Genomic DNA, 24,075 nt, shown 5'->3' with positions numbered 1-24,075 from the left:
ATATAATATTATAATTTATAATACCTTTAACATAAATAATTAATATTATAATGATGAGAGATTTTCTACCGTGATACTACACATATGTTTGGTTGTTAACATTCGACAGAAACTCCAAAGTTAATTATCTTATTTATATCCTTTAGTTTTTCCAAAAAAATTTTTTGTTTAGTACTAACAATGTCTCGACATAACTAGGTTACTAACTTTTTATGACGAATGATTTAATGAATTGATTAATATGTTAAAAAATGTATGGTTTCACTAAAAAAAAATTAAGCTGACCTGTATTTGGCATCGCGCGCGGCTAGCCGCAAGTGGAAAAAAGTTCTAGGTTCTAGCTACGCATTATACAGCCGACAAACCAACCAACCGAACAGTTAAAATCACATAACTATGCGACGGTGTCCATATATATATACATATGCATGTGTGTACGTCAGCAGCACGTCGCGAAATAGAAAAGGATTGATGGCGGAGCGGTGAAGAAAGACAATAAACCCGTTCACCAGCGCCGTGTCATGCGGAAATAAACATTTGAGAGGGTCGTACAGCGTGGCCACCCCACAGTGGGGTCCGCTTCATTTTCGTATCAGTCAGAGAACACTATTGCAATAATGAAACTTTTTTATTTTTTATTTTTTGTTAATGAATGATTGAAGTGAAACCAAACACGACATTGTTATCGTGTTGTTTACGATAATGAGATACGTGCGAACCAATCGTATATAGGGTAGGGCATAACTTAACGTGATCAGCGTTTTTATAGGAGGATGTGTAAAGAACGCATAAAGGTCAACTTCGTTTTTCTAGATGAAATTACATATATTTTTTACATACATTCATTCTTTGAAGCATTCTACGTCAAATAGTGTCAAAGGACAATATTATTATTATTTTAAATGTATTTCTTTTATATTATTATAAATATATTTTTTTTAATGCTAATGAAATTGCTGAATGAAGATTTAACCGAACTGAAAATACGCGACGTTTGGCCGTATCATAGAGCCATCGCTCTTCCTAACATTTCTTAAAAATGATTAAGAACAGCGCCCCACCGGTTGATTTTCGGAATCTCAATCCTAACCGACGCTACACACAGTAGAAGCAACTAGATCCCAAGCACGGTATCCAATACCAATTGAATCACGTCAAAAATTAACTCTTCAGATTTCTAGCTTATGATGCCTCATTAAGAGATTAAAAAATAGGCAGGAAAATTATATTACTTACTGTATTAATAAACAAATATGTATATACAGTAATATAATTTATATTATATAATAATATTAATAATATTAATATTAATAATAATAAATATTAATATTAATAATAATTTATATTATATAATAATATAATATAAATTATATTACTGTATATACATATTTGTTTATTCGTATCTGTTTCAAGAAGCAATGCTTAGCACATGTCACCGCGCAAATATCACCAGTCTGTGCTTCCTACTTCTGTGAAGTTCTTTCCGCAAAAATCAGTAAATTTGTAAACTCAATATCTCAAGAACTAATTAAAGTTAGTCGTATATATGGAGAGTTAGTGAATTCTTTTTAAGAAACACAATCAAATGATCTGAAAAATATGTTCCACGTAGAAAAACGAACTTGATCATCTTCGCTCGAAAAATAACTACGTAAAAAATATTCGCCTTCATTAAAAAATGTATCTGTCTTATGCCATATAATCTTCATATGAAAAACTTTTTGTAGCTGCAATACATTAGAAAATATGTAAAGAACTGTCCGGAGTTACCGTGGACACTCTGTATAAGTATGTGATAAAAATTAATATCTCGTACACCATAACATCCGAATGTAAATAATGTTCCCTTTTATATCGAAATGATCGTCAGAAAATGGTTCGTTAAAAAATGGCCTCTTTTATTAGTACGAAAATTGTGTTTTTCTTTAATCTTACAAATTTCTTATATTTAAAAAAGACAACATGATCAATGACATTCAATTCTATAAAAAGAGAGCCCTTTCCAACGTTTATGCTAGTGAAGAGAATTTTTAAAAGTGAAAACAACTTTTCCAAACATTCCTGAATAGAAATGGTAAATGGTAGTCTGAAACCGTCTGTACTGCCGGTCGCTTGCTTCTCACTCATAGAGCTGCTATATGCCGGATATTAATTTTGATTACTCGAAGGAAAACGAAAGAAACATAGCGTATTATAATTACGTAAGATCACAGGAGATTACGATCTACTCGAATTTTTACAATTTTTGTAACCATACATACTGAAGGACTTCATTTATACGTATAAAACTGACAATAAGAAAAGTTTTACTATAATACCGAAAATCCAAATTCCAATTTATCTATATTTTGTAGAATTGTTTGAAGTTTATGAATATTCAATGAAATAACATTTTACAACAAAAATTAACAATTAATTCGACAAGATTTAGATACTTAATAACTATATATAACTATATATACTATATTACATATATATAGAAACTATATATACGTAATTTAATTTAAAAAGGCTACACAAAATAATAAAAACTAATCAAAAGATTAAAAAATTATATATATATATTATTCAATGGACAATATATTATTCAGCACAGCTGTTAAACTTTCAGGGTGCCGACTTTTTATGTTCATAGTTTCATTTTTAAAAAAAATTGGTTTATATATCCCCCACACATCCTTCTATAAAAGATAATCGCGTCAAATTATGTCCCCCTCTAAACCATCCAACTTTCATTTAAAACATATTTCATTAAAATCATTACTTGCGCAGTAATGGAAGTGCTGCCTGGCGATCGTATCAAATATTAACTAGAGTTAGGGCCCTCCAAAAGGCCACTTTCACCTTCGTATCGGTGAAACAACACTAATCCAGAGGCAACATTTTTATTTTATATTTTTTCTTAATAAAAATTTCATTAATACATTGAATTGAGATTTTTCTAATTAAAGTGAGATCAAACTTCATATTGTTATAAAATTTTATAGTAAATTACATTACCCAATTTTATAACAATATCGTGTTTGGTCTCATTTTAATCAGGAAAAACACACCAATATGTTAATGAAACTTTTATGAACAGAATATTAAAAATAAAGAATTTTCACTGTTGCATTAGTATTGGATTTGCCGCTACAAAGCTGAAACTGTGCGACCCTCGAAACTGCGAAACTGCGAAGGCTCCCATTTAACAATAGGTTTTACGGACATTTCGATTGGGTCAAAATGACGCGTATCCGTAGAGATAGGTATACCACATAGAAAACTTAAAAACTAGAAAACCTTGAAGAAAATGATTTTCGATATATATTTGTCTCGTTAAATGGATAAGAGTCAGTATAAATGGTAGAAGAAAAATATAAACGTCTCGTGTAATTTACCTCACGAAATTCGAAATGCGTCGAAATGACGCGTTCCGTAAACCTAGTGTTAAAATGTGTCTGTTTCGTGTCGTATTGGTTGATCAGTCGATTTGTTAACTGTGCAATGTGCAACTAGAATCTAGCCTATAACTATAAAAAATTAAGTATCAAAAGATTATAAAACTTTTAATTTAGCTGCTTTTTATATCACGTGCAGTTTTGTAAATATTCAAAACTACACAAAAACTTGTATTTGTTTTGAAGAATGGTTTCATCTTTATTAAATGTTTGCTTGCTGGAACTAAGAATGGTTTCATTATTAGCGTAATTTCTATAAACTTTCAAATTTTTCTGAATTTTCGAGTCACCGGATTTCTCTTGCTAACGCGATGCAAGTAGATGAAATGAAACTTAGACCATTTACTCCGCAGCTATTTTTGTATAATTGATAACAGCTTAAAATTAAAGATCTCTTTTCAAAATTTATTGATCCTTTAATTTTGTTACTTAGTATACAGAGTATGTAGATTAATCAGGATTTAAATCGATCCCTGCGAATATTTCCGAAACTCATCATGATACTGAAAAATATTTCAAACAAGAAGTAAGTTGTTTTGAGGGGAACATAATGTGATGACATTAGGTTTTTGTAGCTGGACACATAGAGGACATATGAAGGTCATCTTCATAACTTTCAACTTTAATGAAACTCATTAATGAAACCATGTATTTTTTAATACATTAATTGTTTCACCTTAGCTATTTTCTGCAAACTTATTTATGTCGAGAAACCATTAGTTTAGTAAATATTTTAACTTTCGTTCAGCGAAACCTCTACATTCGTCACATACTTTCGGCAAGAAAATGTTACGATATTCATCCAAAAATCCAGTATTCATTACTAAAGTCTAGATTAGATTAAAGTCTAGGTCTAGATTACTCTAGACCCGTACTGTTTGCCTTAAGCAAATACACATTTTTTAATATATTTTCTTGGCCTTAGCTATACATATATTGGTTTTATAATTTTTTTAATATCTTAATAATCTAAATAGTATACTTCAAATAGACACTTGTTTCTCATTCGGCTGTTGCTAGCATCTTCTCAAGAGTTCCAATATTCGTACAAAAGAAGACTGTTAAGAACGTATCGTTGCCAACGTTGGTGATCCAAAGAACAATACTTCAAGAAGGAGTAAGAATAAAAGAGAACAATGCGAAATGAACACGGACAAAAGACGAGAGGAGAGATAAACAAAACACTTGAATTTATTGTTACAAAATGCAGTTAGATTGAAATAACTAAAGTAACAAATGAATTTAAGCTAACACTGAATACCAAGTGCAGCAGCAAAAAGATCATACGAGATAAGTTTAACAATTAAGACTATTTATTAATTCGATTCGACACTGAGAACTAATTATTCTCTTTTTTGTTAATTTTTATAATACAAAAAGTTAATTCTACATTTATCAAATTTAATATTTGTTCGTCCTTCAGGAACAGATTAATGACAATATATCCTTGTGGAAAATTATATATTATTTTATTTACTTATTTTTTATTATTTAAAAACTAAAAAATAAATGTAGAGAACAGTAAACATTATGAAATAAACTGCATCTAGTTCTGGAAATTAAGCAAGTGAAAAATAAAGACGAAGAAGATGAGTCAAGAGTTAGGCAAAAAGAAATAAACTATTTTACGCAAACAAATAGCTATACGATTGAATAAAAAAAGACAACAAAATCTTACAGAAACAGAAAGGAATGAAATCAGTAACTATATATTCTATGAGGTTTCACTGTTTTCAGATTTGTTTTCTCCGTCCTTCGCACGACAAGTTTTAAAAGATGAGAATTAAAATATCTACTAAACTGAGGCTATGCACGCACTAACAACAATTTATCGCATTGGTTTATAAGTTTATATGGACATGTGCGTATTTGACTACGCGACTGTAGGACGATTTTTGTTATTAGAAGAAGAAGAAAAAATTAAACTTTTAATTGATACAAGAAAGAGCGACAAATTAGTGCTAATAATACTTTTGTGTATAAAATACCAAGATAGAAATAATGCATTTAAAAAAAATATATATGGTTCCACTAAAAAAATAAGATTGTCCTCCATATGTTCTATACATTTCTATCTACAAAAAATCATTAATATCAAATAGTACTCTCCTCGAAACAGTTTAACTTTTGTTCGAAGTATTTTCCACTATCATGAATAGAGTGCGAATTTTTATGCAAATTCATATTTTCCAGAATATAATTCAAAAAATAGAGAATTGGGTGGAGAAATTTCAATAGAAGATTGTTTTACGTACCAAACATCATAACAAACACTATACTTTGGGTATTCTATACATTTCTTCATATTATACGCGTTGTATGCAATTTTAAACTTTCAAATTTCCTACAAATGCATGGAAATCCGCAGTCTAATCATGAATAGTTTCGGAGATATTCATAAGGATCGATTTAAATGGGACATCCTATATAATGTTAATATAAATACAATAATTATATGGAATAATATAAATAACTATATAGGATAATATAGAATAAACATAGAGTTGCAAATGATTATTGCTCAGGAAACTAATTTTTTATGCTGGTAGCAACTAATTATAAATTAAAGAAAGATGCATTTACTGCAAAGGTATTAGATACTATTAATTTAAATACATAAAGTGTATGCAAATATTATTTCTACAAATATTATTCGATATAGCTCAGATTTATTTCAACACATTAAAAGAATGGAATTTAACTTATTTTGTACATGACTTGTTTAGAGTAATTCTATTTTTCAAAAAAATTAAAAAAGAAATATTGTATATGATACAATCACGTTTATATGTTAACTTTGATTAAAAAATTCATTAAAAAACATTTAATTCAATTTTCATTTTTATGTCTCGTTACGTGTTATTTAGTGTATATTGATGGTATACATTTAAAAACAACTTACTAGATCAACTTCTTCTGAGTTATTCGCAAACTTATGTTTGCCTCCTGGTAAAATGAATTTTTGTCCAGGAAGACGCAAATCATCAAGAACTTTGACTAAGAAAGGTGTTTGTGCTAGACATTGCAGAACTGCATTAAAAAAGCAGGTGTTTCCCAAATTCATTAAACCCTAAAATAATATAGAATTGGATATTTTAATCACATATACATATTATGAGTTGCATCTACTTTTATCAAGTACATATCTAAATATTATTCTTACATAATTTCTTTATGGTTGTCAACAAATTATATTGCAAATGACTGTTTTAATTTATTGAAATTCATTAAAATAATAACCGAAATTACCAAAATACATACCCCTACTTTAGGCAAATTGTATAAACCTTTTTCTTTATCTACTTTACTTATATCTACGGTTTCATTTTGATATTGTGTTATTGATGTCTTAGTTTGTAATGAATTTTTTACTGTACTAGATCTTTTTATAAACTCCACTGTTTCTTGAAGCTTTTTTCTAAAAATTAAAAATTATTACTTAGCCTGTAGGTTTAAATCTAAAAAGTTGAAAAAGGTATATTACAGCGCAATTTTGAAATTATAACAAATGTTTTTATTACTTAATTACCTATACCATAGACGTTGCAAACAAAATTTCTTTAAATTTATTTCATAATCTAATTTCATTATTAAGTTTATTATGGTTATATGGTCAGGAAATATTTAAAAACTACTTGTAATATAATACCTTTTCTTTCAAAGCATTTCTCTAAACTTTATGATTCTAATTGAATACTAGAAACTATTAGAATACATATTTAATTTCTTAATTAGTATATATATGTTATATAAAGGTTATATATATATATATATATATATATATATATATATATATATATATATATATATTAATACATATAGGTCAAAAAAATATTATTGTAAATGTTGTTTAGTAATTTGGTAGAACATTAGGTGGTATAGATAATTTTTCTGTAAATATAGTAATGGGGATATATCAAAGTCAAGGTAATTTTTTTAAATGAAACTCTGTATTTGTTTACTGCAATATAGTAACGTTTGTTGAATACAACTGCCTGATATCTATCTATGCAGTGAAATGTCAAAAATTAAATCCAAAGACGTCAGATCAACTCAACTCTATAGCTGACGTAACTGCATTGAGTAACCCTCATCAGGTTATATATACTATAAATAAAAATGGAACTTCTTATTTCTTCTCATCCGCTTTAAATTTATACCTTTAGTTTATAACTAGGAATCAGTTCAAAAGTCCTTCAGTGAGTCAGAAAGTCGAATGGACAGTTTAAACATTCCTTTAACCATTTATAACGTCGATTTCTTAGCCGCCTTTAACATAAGAGCTCTTTCGACTTTTGGCTTACTAAGAGCAACTGACTGCTAGAAGCTAAAAATATAAATCTAATATGTATAAGAAGAAATAAGAAGTTCGATCTCTGTTAATGGTTTTTATTTAGTTTACTTTTTTGTCTGCCTGGGTAAAATTTTGTAAGTGAAACTTCACTCACTCTTCAAAAAGATAGAAAACTGAAATTTTTAAGACTAAAAAGTAAAAATAAAATATATAAGTTAAAAAAAATTAAAAAAGATCGCTTTTTAAAAAAATGTACTAGAAAAAAGAAAATGATTTTCTTAATCAATTATCAGTAGTCAGGGCTCATATTAACTAATAGTTCTACAGTTTTCAGAATTTTAACAGTTCCAGAGTTTCCATATTTGATTATCTCAGATTCACGAATTGAGTCAAATATTCTATCATTTTTATCTCGTAATCGTTAGAGAATCATTTTCCTTGCCTTCGTTAGAAATTTCTCTGTATATTATTATTACATTCAATTATTTAATGATATTTGATTAATAAAAAATTATTTTCTTCCGTTTAGTACATTCTGAAATAAAAACCACATGTTTTTAACATTTTTAGTTTATATGTTTTATTTATAGTGCTGAGGTATAAATCTAACAATGAGATACATAAGGGAAAATAAAGAGCGCGATCTTTACCTATAGCGCATAATCTAATCAGCGATGTTCGATGTCGTTATTCGATGCAATCGCGCCAGCTATCGATTTGCGTTGATCTAACGCCTTCGGATCTAATTTATGATATTCCACTATGTTATGAATAAAAAAATACAGAGTTCCATTAAAAAAAATTAACTTGACTCTGATACTTGTATGTTTTTGTCTTATATTATATTGACTTTCTGATGATTTCGATCCCTCGTGAGATATTCCAGTATAGTTATTCCAGTTAAACGAAGTAATATATATAGTATATTCAATTTTTTGGATTTTTTGTGCGTTTTGTTTTATGTACATATATAAAGTTGTACATTTATTTTCATACATACCTACAGCCAATATTAATCTTTGTTTCACATTGAAAACACCAAACACTCCAATAAAGACTCTCAACTACCATAACATGACAATCACTATGTGGCTTCTTATAATGTTCCAAAGCATGACCACATTCTTCTCTTCCACAACCTTGATATCCACATTGTAAGCAAATCAATACAGCTGAATTTGTTACACATTCCTGAAGTTTTATATATATTCACTTTAGAAATAATATTAAAAAGAAAAAAGGTTTTAAGTTTTTGAATTTATACCTTTTCATTGAGTTTTGATGAATCATTTTTGCACTTTTTACATATTGAACATTCCATACTAATTCCTACTTTATTGACACATTTCTTAATTTTATTAAAATTTACTGCCTTTGGTATATGTGGACATTTATTATCTATGAACATTAATGTATATATTAATTAATATTTTTGTAGAACTATTAACTAAATATACTACACATAAGAATTTAACTTATTATGTCATTATTATATATGATTATTAAGTTTATTAATAGGTTCCTGCATAGCTCCTGTCTGTTACTGCTTATTTTCTACAAATTCAATTTTTGAAAACATCTTATATATTTATTTCAAATTATGTATTTTCCACTATTATCTATGATAGTTCCTCATCTATGTATGTAGATGTTGGATTATAGGGACTATACTATTAGATATTTCAAATGCTTATAGACTCTTTCTAAATATCTAATTATCTCTATAAAACTTATAAAATAAATAAAATTTAGCCTATAAAAGAGATTAATGAAAATATTTCATTTTAAGCACAATTTGTATTACCATATAAGTGGGTCGAATAAATATTTTTGTGGTTTATAAATTTTGAAGTTATATTATTTAAAAATGATAGTTGGGCCTTATCAGATGTCAATATTTTGTACATACCACTAGATCAGAGTTTTATTTGATAAATTTTGTGCTCAAGTCACCTATTATGTCGGCTTCCACTTAGCGATATGACTAATATAATAAAGTTTCCAGATCACATCAAATATGACATACAACCAATAAGAGTTATAAACACTTGTTCAGATGATTTGCACTGGTGTATGCTTACTTATGAATGACATAAAAAACTTTTAATTAATACTTGAGTCAAAAATGTATTTTTAATATGAAAGAGTAGAATCGGGATCAAAAAGCTTTCTATACATACTTATGAGCACATAAGACAATATATAAGAACAATGTAACAATGCTACTACACTAAACAATATTAAGTCAATATCATTTTCCTAAACAAAGGAAATAGATCTGAAATTAACTAAGTATAAAATTAATTCTAAAAATGTAAACTTCGATCCCTCTACATGAACTACTAATGGAATACAGAACAGAAATGAAGATACTTCAAGATGTTGCTAATATGTTAATATAAATATATATCAATATAGATATATATTAAGATAAAACTAAACCTTTCAAAGATTGAAAACATAGTGAACAGCACACATCAATTGAAACCTCTCTATAGACAAACAATTTTAAAACTGATTATAAAATTGAATCAAAAACTAAAATTAATTAATATGATTGAAACTAAATATAGTAACAAAGTTGTATCTCAAATTATTTGTAGTATCATTTGAAAAGCAGATTATAATAAATGAATATAGAAGTGAAGAAACTCTTCTATTAATAAATTAAATAAAACGAAATGAATAGATTTTACAAAAGTTCATATGGACAAATTATTAAATATAAGTAAATAATCAAATAGAAAAAATATCTTTATTTAATCATAAACCACAGCGCTGGTAATATGAGTGAGGTTGAAATAGTATAATCATCAACTTATTAAATGCAATATCTTTTTTACATTTTGAAACATTATCTGCATGGCAGAGCACAAAAATTAAACCTTGATAGATTGTCTATCTTCCACCAAGATAGCAACTTTATATAAATTATGAAGAAAGTTAAAAAGGAATTGTCCTGTAATATATTTAATCAAATTTATATCCTTTAATCATCTGATTTCAGCCCAATTGGACATTTGTGGGATGAATTAGGCAAATACATCAGAAATCATAATACAGCAGCAAAGAACAATCAAAACAAATGTTAATAAAAAAATATAATAATGGTAAACCTGTAACGATAGCAAAATCAGTTACTTCTATGTAAAAAAGAAAGGGAGAGGCGTATTCAAAATCGAACATGTGGATCATTGACTAGCATAAAGAAAAGTAAACTTTTCATTTAATTTAAGTTCATGTATGTACGCAAAGGTTTTCTTCATTTAACTTTTGTTCAGTTATCACTTATATCTTACTCTGGTGTTAATAAAAGTCACAAATTCTTCTTTATTTTTATTATATTGATTTTCAATATGTCACTATCAAAAATACTCAAATAAATTTGAATAAAAATTCGAACAAGATATACCAAATTTATTTGATCTACTATGTATCAGTGTTATATTTATTTTAACATTGAAACATAGTTTCTAAAAACAAAGAAGTAGACAGAGTTTGTGCAATAACCTAATATTATCACAATTTATTCAAATACATAATAAATGAATAATTTAATTAGTAAGAACAATATAAGGATGAATATAATTATATAATTAATATATAATTAATAATTATATAATTAATATATAATTAATAAGTACGAATATAGATACCACAAGAATGGATATTGCACAATCATTATACAAAACTACTACATAATTTATCAATGTTTAAATTATACATTTTTCGATATGTATTATTATGTAGACATTATGCCAAATAACTACATAATTTAATTATACTTTAATTATACTAAATATACTATACCAAATAACTAAATATTTGCTAATTAATTCTTTAAGACTTAATTCTATTAACAAAACAAGTTAATATAATCTAACTTTTTGAAAATGAATATTTCCTTATTATAAAAACAAATAAGGGTTTTGCAACAAAAGTTTCTTAAAAAATGAATTCTAACCTGTATTATTAGATTCGTTACACGAATCAGTTGAACATTCATATAACTCTCCATTTGCATCTGGTTGTCGATTACGTTTTTTACTCATCTTGATGTATTTTCAAACTGAAACGAATATAATTGTTAGAACTTTTAATTTTTGCCACTCAGCAATTTAGTAAACAAAAAAGCATGTGGGAATTTGGTTAGACTAGTTATTCTAGAAAATGTATACGATAACCCAAACAATTCCTAACATATAAACGTTATGCGTTATTGTATCTTATATTAAATCGTGGAATAATTTGTTTAAATTCACGAAATGTTATGCTAATTATTCAAAACAAACTAAATACAAGCAGTAAAACAAAATATTACCGTAACAATCACTATGCTTGCACAATCCATATACTGTGCGTGTACTCTACTACGACCATATAAACAGGTCTCGACACTCGTATATTAAGGCCTAGGGAAAACCGTCCGAAAATTGAGTCATGATTAATTGTGAAAAATCAACATGGAAGGCAAGAAGGTTCTCGTTCTACGCATGCGTAACATGTTATAAACGTCTCAGACAGAGGCAGAGATACTCTATTCATATCTGTCTGTCTCGTAAAAATGCAGATTTTATTGACCTACCATGTTGATTTTTTACGACTAGACACGACTCAATTTTCAGGCGGTTTTCCCTAGCGACCGAAAAAAGCTGTTTATAGGATCATATACTGTATCACTAACACCGCCACTAGTACCACTATTGTACTTTCGAAATATCCAATCACACAATTGCAAACTATCAAAACTATAATATGGACAGGATTGAAAACTTAAAGTTACGATATACTGTGTACTTGGCTTTACATAGGGTCATCCACTTATTGATATCTACTGATATCTATAACATGTTATTACTTACAGAAAAAGAACATGTGATATAAGCGAGTGATCAACTCATGTTCCTAAAAAAAACCCAATGCACAATGTACTTCAAAGCAGTGAAAATGATCTGCAGTATCTGAAAAGATCTGATGATCTCAAAAAAGGAAGCGCTCAAATTTTTATATGAGAATGAGATAATTAAAAAATAAGAAAATGCCAATTATAAATAAATATGTTATATAGCACTACGTTATAGTTTAATTTACAATTTATATTCTACATATCGCGACGTATTTTATAATCTTATAAATTTATATTTCCAGTGCTATTCTTATAGGCTAAATATTACAACAATGTACAATTTAACATATTCAAATCGGCGTGATCCGGCAATCTGCACTTCTATCTGGCAGAGTGGGTCACCATTGGGTCACATCTTTTGTTTAGGCATCAGGCGGCGTGATCGGTAGAGCACGATTCATCATGATTCACATTATTTATGTTTCCAATCTTAATTTATAAGAATATAATTTAACGAAAACTGGAATAAAATGCAAATGTTATTGGAGAAGACGCGAATGAAAAAGCGCGCCGGCTTAAACGTGTTAAACTAACATGACAAACTGATAAAGTAATAAAGGGAAGGAGGCAACGAAAGAAGGTAGGTAAGGTGTGCTTTTGCTTAACCCATTTGCCAGCCAATTGCGTACCTTTCCATATAATGGGCACGGTGCTTTGTCCACTAATCATATCTCACGTAAGTAATGGGATTTGCAAAGTATCATGCAATAAAAATGTTTAATGTTGAAATTCGAAAAAATTATGTACAAGAAAATCTTTAATGACAATGACATATCCATTAAACGAAAAATATCAATTAATATAAATTTTAGATAAGATATTATTTTAAATTAAATAATATAACGTAGTTTATGAATGATATATTTTCACATATTTATCAAAAACAAAACAGTTTATTTAACAAATGTGTTAATAATTTTTGTTGAGTAAAAAATTTTAATTTCTTCGCAGATCTGTCAGCTTCTCTTACTATAAGATTCTTTTTTTTCTTTATTTGATTCTTGAATCTTATATGGGAACGCGTTCGGATAAAGCAAAAAATGACTTCCGACGAGATTGTAACTTGCGAAATGAGTTTGTACTTTTGACCAATCGCGGGGAGACGCGATCGCGAAGAAGCGCGTCAACGGGAGTCGTAAATTCCCGTTACGATTATAATAATCGACACCACGAACAGATTGATTCCCTTATTTCTTTTGGGATAACAGGAGTGATTGATGTGGTATAATACTGCGATTAACAGGTTATAAATTTTATATTTCCAACAACTTATTACAATGAAGACTTACACCGTTACGTGTGATATAAATGTCATAGACGATTATTTGACGGATGAAGATCCGATAGAGATACACTGAATGTTTTGTCGTAGTAGAGCAAGGCCCTTACAGTTGAATGTAGTAATGTAGTAGAATAAGTGTAGAAATGGTGTAGAATAAGTAGAAATTGAAGTGACTGCTCTGTAGTTATAAGAACAAGTGAAGTTCGTTCTTGTGTGATTACTGAGGAAAGCTCGGAGTGGGCGTCTTTGTTGTATGAAGAAGGCGGATTTGTTGCTCACATTTTTCGTTAGGAGAGTAAGGGTAACGATCTGCGATGCCCATTGGTTATGACCAACGTTAGAAATGAAGATAGGAGGAAGATGCCTCCTACCAATGTGGCTCATGGGCGACATTGTTTATGGGAAAACCCAGCTTTTTCGTTACACAAATATCCGCTTCACAGTTCTGCCCGAGCAGTCGAGCTATGCGGACGTGAAAACTAATGCCTCCGTAAGTGCGACAAGAGTGAAAGAAGGGATGAGCAACAGAACCAATCGAGGATGGTAAACACTCAAAAGATACCAACAATAAGAATACTAAACAAAGGAGAAACATACGCTATAAACAAGGCAGTAGACCAACAGAGTCTAAATAAACCAACAAGTGAAGTACAGGATTGCTCAAATACAAACGAAATAGAGATGGAAATAATACAAAAAGACGACAAAAAGAGCAATACCAACAAGGATCTACTACAACATAACGAAAACTGGAAGACTGTAATTCCCAGCAAAAAAAGAAAAATAAATACAAACACAAATGATAGGAGGACTACAGAAACAGAAAGACAACAATGGCTACAAGAAATTCCTACACAAAACTCCTTCAGCTCACTGACAGAAGAGATAGACTCAGACTCTACAGAAAAACCAAGAACACACCCCCCCAAGCTACCACCAATCTACATAGACGCTAAAATAATAGACCCCTTCATTGAACTGCTAAACAGCACGGCAGGAAAAAAAATTACACCATTAAACAGCTCAAACTGGATCAGGTAAAAGTACAAACTAATACTCCAGAAACCTATAGGAAAGTGACAAAAGCGCTAAAGGAAAAAAACGCTGGGTATCATACTTACCAACCCAAATCTGACAAAAGCTACAAAGCAGTAATCAGAGGTATACACCCTAAAACAGATACAAACAAAATATGCGAGGAATTGGCCAAGATCGGACACCAGGTAAGAACGATCAACAATATAACCAGATTTGATACTAAGCAAACACTACAGTTATTTGTAACAGAGCTTGAACCAAAAAGTAACAACAAAGAAATATTTGAAATTAAAAAAATCTTAATGCATGCGGTGTCAACAATATGGACACACAAAAAACTACTGCAACAGAAACCCGGCGTATGTCAAATGCGCAGGAAGCACCTAACAGTGAACTGCCCACACACGGGTAAAATAAACGACGTAAAATGTCACAATTGCGGTGGAAATCACCCAGCCAGCTACAAAGGTTGCGTAGTCAGAAAACAACTACAAAGCAAACAGGACACATAACAATTTCCATACGCAACAGGACAACACAGAATCTATGTCAACACCAAACACACAGCATGTAATGAACAATAACCACACTAACACCAACACCGTTAGAAGCCGAAGCTACGCGCAAGTAGTCAACCGGTCGTCACCCTTAGACAATCAAGAACAGAACAACCACAGCAACGACACTACAGAAATCAAAGAGTTAATAAAACATCCCATAAAAAACACCGAAATACTCACAAAAATGATAAGCGAACAAAACGAACTCCTCAGACAGCAAACACAGCAAATAACAGTCATGCTACAATTACTTACTAACATGATGAGCAAAAAATAAAAATAGACGCGCTTAAAATAGCAGCCTGGAACTCTAACGGCCTACAACAAAGGGCCCTAGAAACTAAAACATTCCTGTACAGCAATAAAGTCGACATACTACTCGTCTCAGAAACACACCTCACAATAAAAAGCTACATAAAAATACCACACTACACCATATACGACACCAAGCATCCCTCAGGGAAAGCACACGGAGGGACGGCAGTAGTAATAAAAAACGACATTAAACATCACCTACACAGCCAGAACAGTAAGAAACAGTAAGAACAGTAAACAAGCAACCACCGTTACCGTACAGACTAACAGCAACCAACCGCAGTTGTCAGCAGTATACGTACCGCCGCGACACAAAATCACAACGCAAATGTGGGAAGACTACTTCCGACACTTAGGTGACAAGTATATTGCAGCGGGAGACTATAACTCAAAGCACACACTATGGGGATCAAGAATCACCATACCTCGAGGCAGAAGCTTGGAAAAATACATCAGAAATTATAACCTCAATATATTATCCACAGGAAGACCGAGATACTGGCCGACAGACCTGAGCAAAATACCTGACCTGCTAGACTTTGCAGTTACAAAGGGACTAAACGCAAATAAATTAAACATAGCACCCAGCCTCGAGCTTAGCTCCGACCATACGCCCATAATAATTACATACAGAAACAAACCAATATTTTACAGCAGCACAGAGAAGCTATGCAATAAAACCACCAAATGGCAAACATTCAAAGAAATAATAGAGAGAAAAAAATCAGCTGCAACATCCCACTGAAAACACCTGAACACATCGATCAAGCAGTAACAACACTCACAGAAACTATCCAAGAAGCAGCAAGGGCAACCACTATACCTGCAACAACCAACAGACAAACAAAAACAGTTCCACTAGACATCCTCGAAAAAATTAGAGAAAGAAGAAAAGCGAAAGCAAAATGGCAAAAATACAGAACAAAAGAAAACAAAAAACACCTAAACAAACTCACAAAAGAAACAAAAAACAAAATAGAAGAGCACAACAACAACGAGTTCACAAAGTTCATCGAGTCACTATCTGCTCACGAGAACTACAACTACTCCCTATGGAAAGCCACAAAAAGAATAAAGAAGACAACAAAAATGGTACTAGCAATCAGAAGAACAGACAACACATGGGCAAGAAGCAACGAAGAGCAAGCTGAAGAATTTTCCAACCACCTATGCAACACATTCACCCCACACAACATCAACAACAGCAACCACAATAGTCATACGGACGAGGACGCGCTAACTACTAGTACACCAACTGACAATCACTATACCATACCCAAAGCAACAACACAAGAAATCAGAAACATAATCGAGAAAACAAAAAACAATAAAGCACCAGGAATCGACCTAATTAACGGCAAAATCTTGAAAAACCTTCCGCCAAAAGCGATAAGACAAATCACAATAATAGTAAACGCGATATTAAGAATACAATACTTTCCAAAAGCTTGGAAACTGGCACAAATCATAATGATACCCAACCCAGGCAAGGGCCCACACGAAACCAAATCCTACCGACCAATCTCACTACTACCGGTGTTCTCCAAGATACTAGAGAAAATAATCTATGACCGGATAAAACCAATAATAGAGAAGAACCAGTTAATACCGGATCACCAATTCGGATTCAGAAACAAACACTCCACAATAGAACAAACGCACAGACTCGTCAATGAAATCCTACAGGCGCTGGAAACAAAACAATACTGTACAGCCCTCTTTATGGACATAGAGAAAGCATTTGACAAAATAAACCACGAACTACTACAATCAATCAGGAAACAGTTCCCGGGGCAGATATACCAACTAATCAAATCATACCTAAGCAGCAGAAGCTTCATAGTAAAAATCAAAAACACACACTCGGAAGCTAAAGAAATCAAGGCAGGAGTTCCGCAAGGAAGCGTCCTAGGACCAATTTTATACGCATTATACACGGCCAACATACCAACAACTACCAATAGCAAAATACTGACATTCGCGCGCGACACAGCGGTACTAGTCAGCCACACTAACCCTGTAACAGCAGTTACATTACTACAAGAACATATCACAAAAATAGAAAAGTGGCTTCAAGCAAAACAAATCAAAGCAAACCCCGAAAAATGCAAACACATTACATTCACACTGCGAAAACAGAAACCACCAAACATTGTACTAAACGGCACACGCATAACACAAACAAGGCAAGTCAAATACCTAGGACTCCACTTAGATTCACGACTCACATGGAAACAGCATATTAAAGCAACAATAGACAAAATACAGATGGCAAGGAGACAAATGTACTGGCTAACAAGTCGAAAATCCAAACTAAGCATAGAGAACAAACTAAAAGTATATAAAATGGTCATAAAACCAATCTGGACGTACGGAATAGCACTATGGGAAACAGCAGCAATGAGCCATATAACCAAAAGATATGATGCTGCACTCCATGCTTAGTCGTACTTCGCCTGAAGACGGGTGGTCGGGTCAACGCCGGGAATTCTGCTAATAAGCGATGGTACGGGGATTCCTTGTCGATGGTCCTAATGGATCCTACGTCGGTCTTAGCTGCGGATCCCCTCGTAAACAGCTGGGTAGTCTTGTCCAGGAGTCGCCTGTTTCGCGGGTCGACGAGTAACCCGTAATGGCCCAAAAAGTCAACGCCGATGATAAGTCGTGAGCACTTTATTAAAGTACAAAGTATTTGATACAAAGCGCAAGCCCTGGTATAATAATTTATCGGAATAAATACGCGCGTGTCGAGAAACTTCGTATACACTTTGATGCGTCGATATGCTTACTCTGCGATCGCTGAACTCTCTCGCTCGTCATTTCGCTTGTTTATTTATACTGGTCGAGGGACAGTCGGAAAGTTTGAACTCGACTGCGTTTGACGGTTGAAAGTAACGGCGACATTGTTTTGCTCGGAGTTTATTACACCTTGCAATACCTGTGACCTAACGGTCATGATACTCCGAAACAAAACAACAATAAGATTTGAATTTATCCTGCTCGCGTGCCGCTACAGACTAAAAAGGAAGCACCCAACAGATCTCACAAAGGACATAACCTAACATACAAACACTCACCACACTAAAGAAATAAATCAATGAAATTCGAAGATGGTATCCCACTGGGGGTAGCCATCCACATGCTATATTGCTATATCACTAAGCTATAATATTTTACCAAATGTCCTACTGGACAAATTGTAAAATGTAAATAAATAAATAATAAGAAAAAAGAAAACTGGCTATTCTTTTTATTTGTTGCTGTACCTTCCTTTCTTTTCTTGTCAGATCGTCATCTATGTATATTCTCTTTTCCAATTTGCTTTTCTCCTTCATTACCCTTATTTTTTCCTCCATTAATTTCATCATCGCCACTATTATTGTGTTTTTGTCCCCCACTCTTATCCTATGTGTTCTTTCTATTTCTGCCCCTATTTTCATTTTTTCTCTTATGAACTCCTTTACTGTCCCTTCATTGCTTCCTTCGTTCCAGTCTACTCCTTTGATTACTATGTTCCTTCTTCTTTTCTCTCCTTCTGCTCTGTCCTTCTCCTCCTCGATTCTTCTAATTCTGCCCAATAGTTCCTTCTTTTCCCTTTCCCACCCTTCTCTCCCTCTGGCTCTCTCTGTCTCACTACTTGCCCTTTCCTCTTTCATTTCCTTCTTCATCTCCTCCACTTGCTTTTCGAATATCCCTTTTATTTCCTTTATCATTGCCCCGAATCCTCTTTCCATTTTCTCTATTTTTTCTATCATTACCTCCATTTCTCTCTCCCTGGCTGGTGTCTCCTTTTCTGACAAGCTGTATTTATCCAATGTTAGAAAAAAAACATGTGTTAAAACAATTAAGTTAAAAAGTTGAAGTTTATGGTGAGTCCTTAGGTTTATTGAGGGTCGGAATGACGGTATGTGGACCGTAGGTTGCCAGGCAATGAAGGACGTCGCACGGACCATCTCACGCGACATAACAGAGTTATTCTAAAGAAACGGAAATTTTTTGTGGCTCTCATTTTTTAACATTCTCAAAAATCTTAAATTATATTGTTAACATGATAGAGAAAGATAAAAACTGTAACTTCATAGGCAAATTATAAAGAACTATTAATTTAATTTATTTATATCCGTAAACTACTTTTTATAGATGAAATTCTCAGCCTCCCGCTAATCAAAATTACAAAATTTAGCTTACAACCCATGCTCAATGAAGGAATTTGAAGTTATTTACTAATTTTTCTACTTTATATATATTTTACAATAGGCATATTTATCATTCACATTTATTTTCACTTTAATCGACTTTGTTTTATTGACAAAAAACATTTAGACTCTTTTCAATCCCCCGTCTGTGAAAATATTTCTAAAAAATTCATGTCTGTGGTATTAACAGAGAGAAAAACGCCCATTGTTCTAGTTGTTCCACGGTACATACTGCACCACGCGACCAAATGCTAAAGGTGCTCCACGCTAGCATATGCAAGAACTTATTTCGTTTCATAACAAATGAGATATACTCGCTGTGGTTCTACGCTACAAGAGTCTATTTCATTGCACAGTTCTACGGAAAATTTTCATACTTTTTTATTTGAAATAGACAAGTATAAGAATAATAAAATCGCGCAATAATTAAATTTAGTTGCCTCAGAAAGAGAAATTAATTGTTTATTATATTATTTTTTAGGGGAAAAAAGAAAATCTTTCCTTTTAAATGATAATGGATCAATGAAAAGATGCTCAATGATGATCAATGATTTTTTTTTTATATATATATTTGACATGAAATTTATTTTCCTCGCGATAACGTTTTTGTTATAATAAAACCTAAATTTCATTTTAATATAGTAGCTGACAGATTGCAAATAATGTTTCTGTTGATGTTGTAACTGTTCTGTATGCGTGTTTATTTATAAAAACGATAAAAAAAGAGGAACAAATTAACTGCAGACAATATTTCACGTCATGATTAATTTGTGATCCACGATTTTTATCCATCTTACTTTCATTACTGAATAAAACTTATAATTATTTAGAAGTTTGCCCTCATCACCGACTTTTATGCTTTTTGAATATACTGTCGGGACCATGACTCTGAACGTATTTGTCTTATATATGTAACCTCTGCACAGTCCTATTTTCCGAGGTATTCGCAAAAAACTGTCTGTACTACCTCATTGAATCCGGCCCATATGTATGATATATATTACAGTGCGATTGCACGCGAAATTTTATTTGACTGCCTCGAAATGTAACTTCATGCAATCGAGACTTTTTAAAGCGTAAGGATAGTACGCTGGTGCGTATGTACAAGATGAGTGAGTGACTGATCTACGGGTGTATACCCGGTCAAAGGTTGTTGACTGTACGAAGGATGGAAAATCAGTCGTGTTCGAAGCCGATGCTGTGGCGGAGGAAAGCTAAGGATGGGTGTGTCTAGCACACGGGACCATCGGAATTGTTGGTGGCGATTTTGGCTAAGAGAATGAGGGAAATAGACTTCGTTGTTAATTGGTTAAACGAAGGTTGGTGGACTAGGAAGGGCCTTAGCCGCCCTCGATAGAAAGTGGTTAGTGGGAGGCCTCATACGTGAGAAAACTAACTTTCCCGTGTCAAGCCGTAGTAGACAATACTCTTAAAAGAAGCGATTTAGATTGTTGTTGTTGTTAGATTTTATTAGTTTGTTGGGTCTGAAGGACCTTAGCTAGTAAATTCCTTAGATTTACGATGGGACCTTAAGACTATTGAGGGTACGCAGCAAGGATAAGCGGACATCTGGTTTCCGTCTGGCCCGCGGTGTGTGGCCTGGTCTAGGTAGAGTGTCGCCCGACGTAACATATGTAAACGAATTTCAAGGGAATATATGCACATATTATTATAAACTGATAACTGGATTATAAACTGGAGTTGGGAACTGAGCGCCAACGTTCGTAAAGCAACACGTCGCGGGACTAGCGTCCGCATTCGTAAAGCGATACGCCGGGGGACTCAGTGCTGGCGTTCGTAAAGCAGCTCGCTGCGGGACTTAGTGTCAGCGTCCGCAAAGCAACACGCCGCGGACTCAGTGCCCACGTTCGCAAAGCGATACGCCGCTGAACACACAGAAGAGCAAGTGTAAGTGCAAGCTCAGTGCCGCCATTACGCCGTCGGACTTAACGTCTGTGCGCTCAAAACCATACGACGCTGGGTCTTAGCGTCTGCACGCGTAAAGCGATACGCCGCTGGGACTCAGCATCTGCATCTAAAACAGTCTGAAACCGAACAGGAGAATGGCATCACGGGGACAGACACCGCCAACCACGATGGCGCGAGTGGTCCTGCGACCCCTAAGGTCGCAAAAAACGGAGGGTACAACACCCGAAAAACAGAGCCCAGAAATAAAGAAAATGAAAAAGGCCGAGGAGGAAGGAAAAGAGGCCAAGCAGGAATCTCGGCCAGCACCCGAAACACCAAGGCCGATATCGGACATAAAAGAAAAGGCAAGCGAGGTCGAACAAAAGATCTTGCCTTCTGTCTCGACCCGAACAAGAAGATAAATAAGGACCAGACCGCGACAATCATGAGGCATTTCAGAGATATGAGGGGAATTGTGGAGGAGCTCTTGCTCCACAATAGCTACCTGACTGGGAGGCTAGAACAAATCACAGGGACGGCCCAGAACAAGAATACAGAAATACTATCTGTGGTGAACAAGTCGCTGCAAGTCAGCAAGCGACTTGAAACAGCGGTCAAGAAAACCGCGAGGGCCGAGCCAAAACAGCCCTCGTACGCAGATAAGGTCAAAATGACCAGTAGCAAAGTCGAGCAGATAACCGTCAAGCCACCGAAAAACGTGGTAATTATCCGCCCGGAACAAATAGACGACACAATAAAGACGAGCGAGGAAGCTCGGGAAGCGGTGTTTACACTCGTGAACCCCCGAAAGAAGGGAATATAAGTCACTGCCATAAGGAAAATCGGTGGAAATGGACTTGGAAATCTTGTTCGACGTCCCCAGAGAAATTCCTGAAAAGGAGATAAGAGCCTGTATCAGGAAACAGAATGAGGACAGACTCAAGGAGGAGAACGTGGCGGCGATCAAATTCTGCTTCAGGACGGGCCGCAAGGACTCCGAGGAGACCAACTGGGTGATAGATGCACCCCCCCCCCCCCCTCCCCAGGTAAGAGAAAAGTTATTAAAGGGGAAGGTCTATATATCGTGGAACGCATGCAAGGTCCGCGATTTTATTGCCGTCAGTCGCTGCTATAAATGCCAAGGCTATGGACACGTAGCAAAATACTGCCGCGTCGACTACGATATCTGCTCGCACTGCGCGGAAAGTGGGCACAGCACGAAAGAGTGCACTAGTAAGGAGAAAACGCCAGCTGCGTAAACTGCAGAAAAGCTGGCAAGAAAGGCGACCACGCCGCCTCCGATGGAAACTGCCCTATGTATAAAAAGGCCCTGGAAGCGATTTTAGCAAGAACTGATTATGAGTAGAAGCACAAACGCGAATAGACTAGGACATGGGAGGAAAAGGGGAATACGGATCCTGCAACATAACATGCAGCGATCCAAGACTGTCCCCTATGAGATCAGGACGCAGATGAAAGCTGATGGCGACGAAATCTTGCTGATGCAAGAGCCATACAGCATCAACGGCAAAATACCTGGACTCGGTACAGGAGTTGCGATCGCCTGTCGAGGATCGAAAAACGATCCACCAATGGCAGCTGTGGGGTTAAAATCGGAACACGTAACGCCACTCGAAGTCGTCGGGCTCTACACAACACACTATATGTGTGCAGATAAGCGACGGAGAAACGGAACTATATGCGGTAAGACGAGACTACTTGTGCCGAAGGATGATGCAGGAAGGAAGTACACGCCCGCTGCTGGGACTGCGATGGTGATGATGACGACGCCGAACATGCGCTGTTCCACTGCCCCAGGTGGATAAGGGAAAAGACCGAGTTGGAGAATCACCTCGGCAAATCATTGACAATTGACGACTTAATCGGGCTAGTGGTGCAAAAAGGGGACAACCGGACTGAGTTCCAGGCCTTGTGTAATATAATAATGAAGTCACGGCTGGCGCAAGAAAAGATAGAGGAAAGAAGAAGAAGGCGCTAGAAGGAGATTGCGGTACTAACACAAGACCAACCCTGAAGTAATGCCGTGAGGCGGTTCCAGGGTTGGTGCTTGTACAGTTAAAGAAGCGGATAGAGGAGACGTTTTTGGTGGGTATGGTTTACACCATCTGCCGAGTC

The 24,075-nt window shown here is 33.8% G+C and overlaps 1 protein-coding gene and 1 long non-coding RNA gene across 4 annotated transcripts in view; one reads left to right on the top strand and one right to left on the bottom strand.

The window, feature by feature from the left end:
• LOC126864929 (ubiquitin carboxyl-terminal hydrolase 16) overlaps nt 1-12,220 on the bottom strand; it is a 43,448-nt gene extending 31,228 nt beyond the window's left edge. For all 3 annotated transcript variants that reach the window (XM_050616834.1, XM_050616836.1, XM_050616835.1), the window contains exons 1-6: nt 12,056-12,220; nt 11,699-11,803; nt 8,999-9,132; nt 8,735-8,925; nt 6,702-6,858; nt 6,343-6,510 (exon numbers count right to left, since the gene is read on the bottom strand). In XM_050616834.1, coding sequence (XP_050472791.1) covers nt 6,343-6,510; nt 6,702-6,858; nt 8,735-8,925; nt 8,999-9,132; nt 11,699-11,786 — 738 coding nt within the window. In that variant the 5' untranslated portion in view covers nt 11,787-11,803; nt 12,056-12,220. The remainder of the gene's footprint in view (nt 1-6,342; nt 6,511-6,701; nt 6,859-8,734; nt 8,926-8,998; nt 9,133-11,698; nt 11,804-12,055) is intronic.
• Nucleotides 7,246-8,577, top strand: LOC126864939 (uncharacterized). Its single transcript, XR_007689390.1, has 2 exons — nt 7,246-7,868; nt 8,325-8,577. It is a non-coding gene; the product is annotated as an uncharacterized LOC126864939 (long non-coding RNA).
• Nucleotides 12,221-24,075: the final 11,855 nt, after the last annotated feature.

This window comes from Bombus huntii, chromosome 4, assembly GCF_024542735.1.
Source record: "Bombus huntii isolate Logan2020A chromosome 4, iyBomHunt1.1, whole genome shotgun sequence".
Taxonomy (NCBI): domain Eukaryota; kingdom Metazoa; phylum Arthropoda; class Insecta; order Hymenoptera; family Apidae; genus Bombus; species Bombus huntii.
Note: the sequence above shows the minus strand (reverse complement) of the source record. Positions and strands in the feature narration are given on the sequence as shown.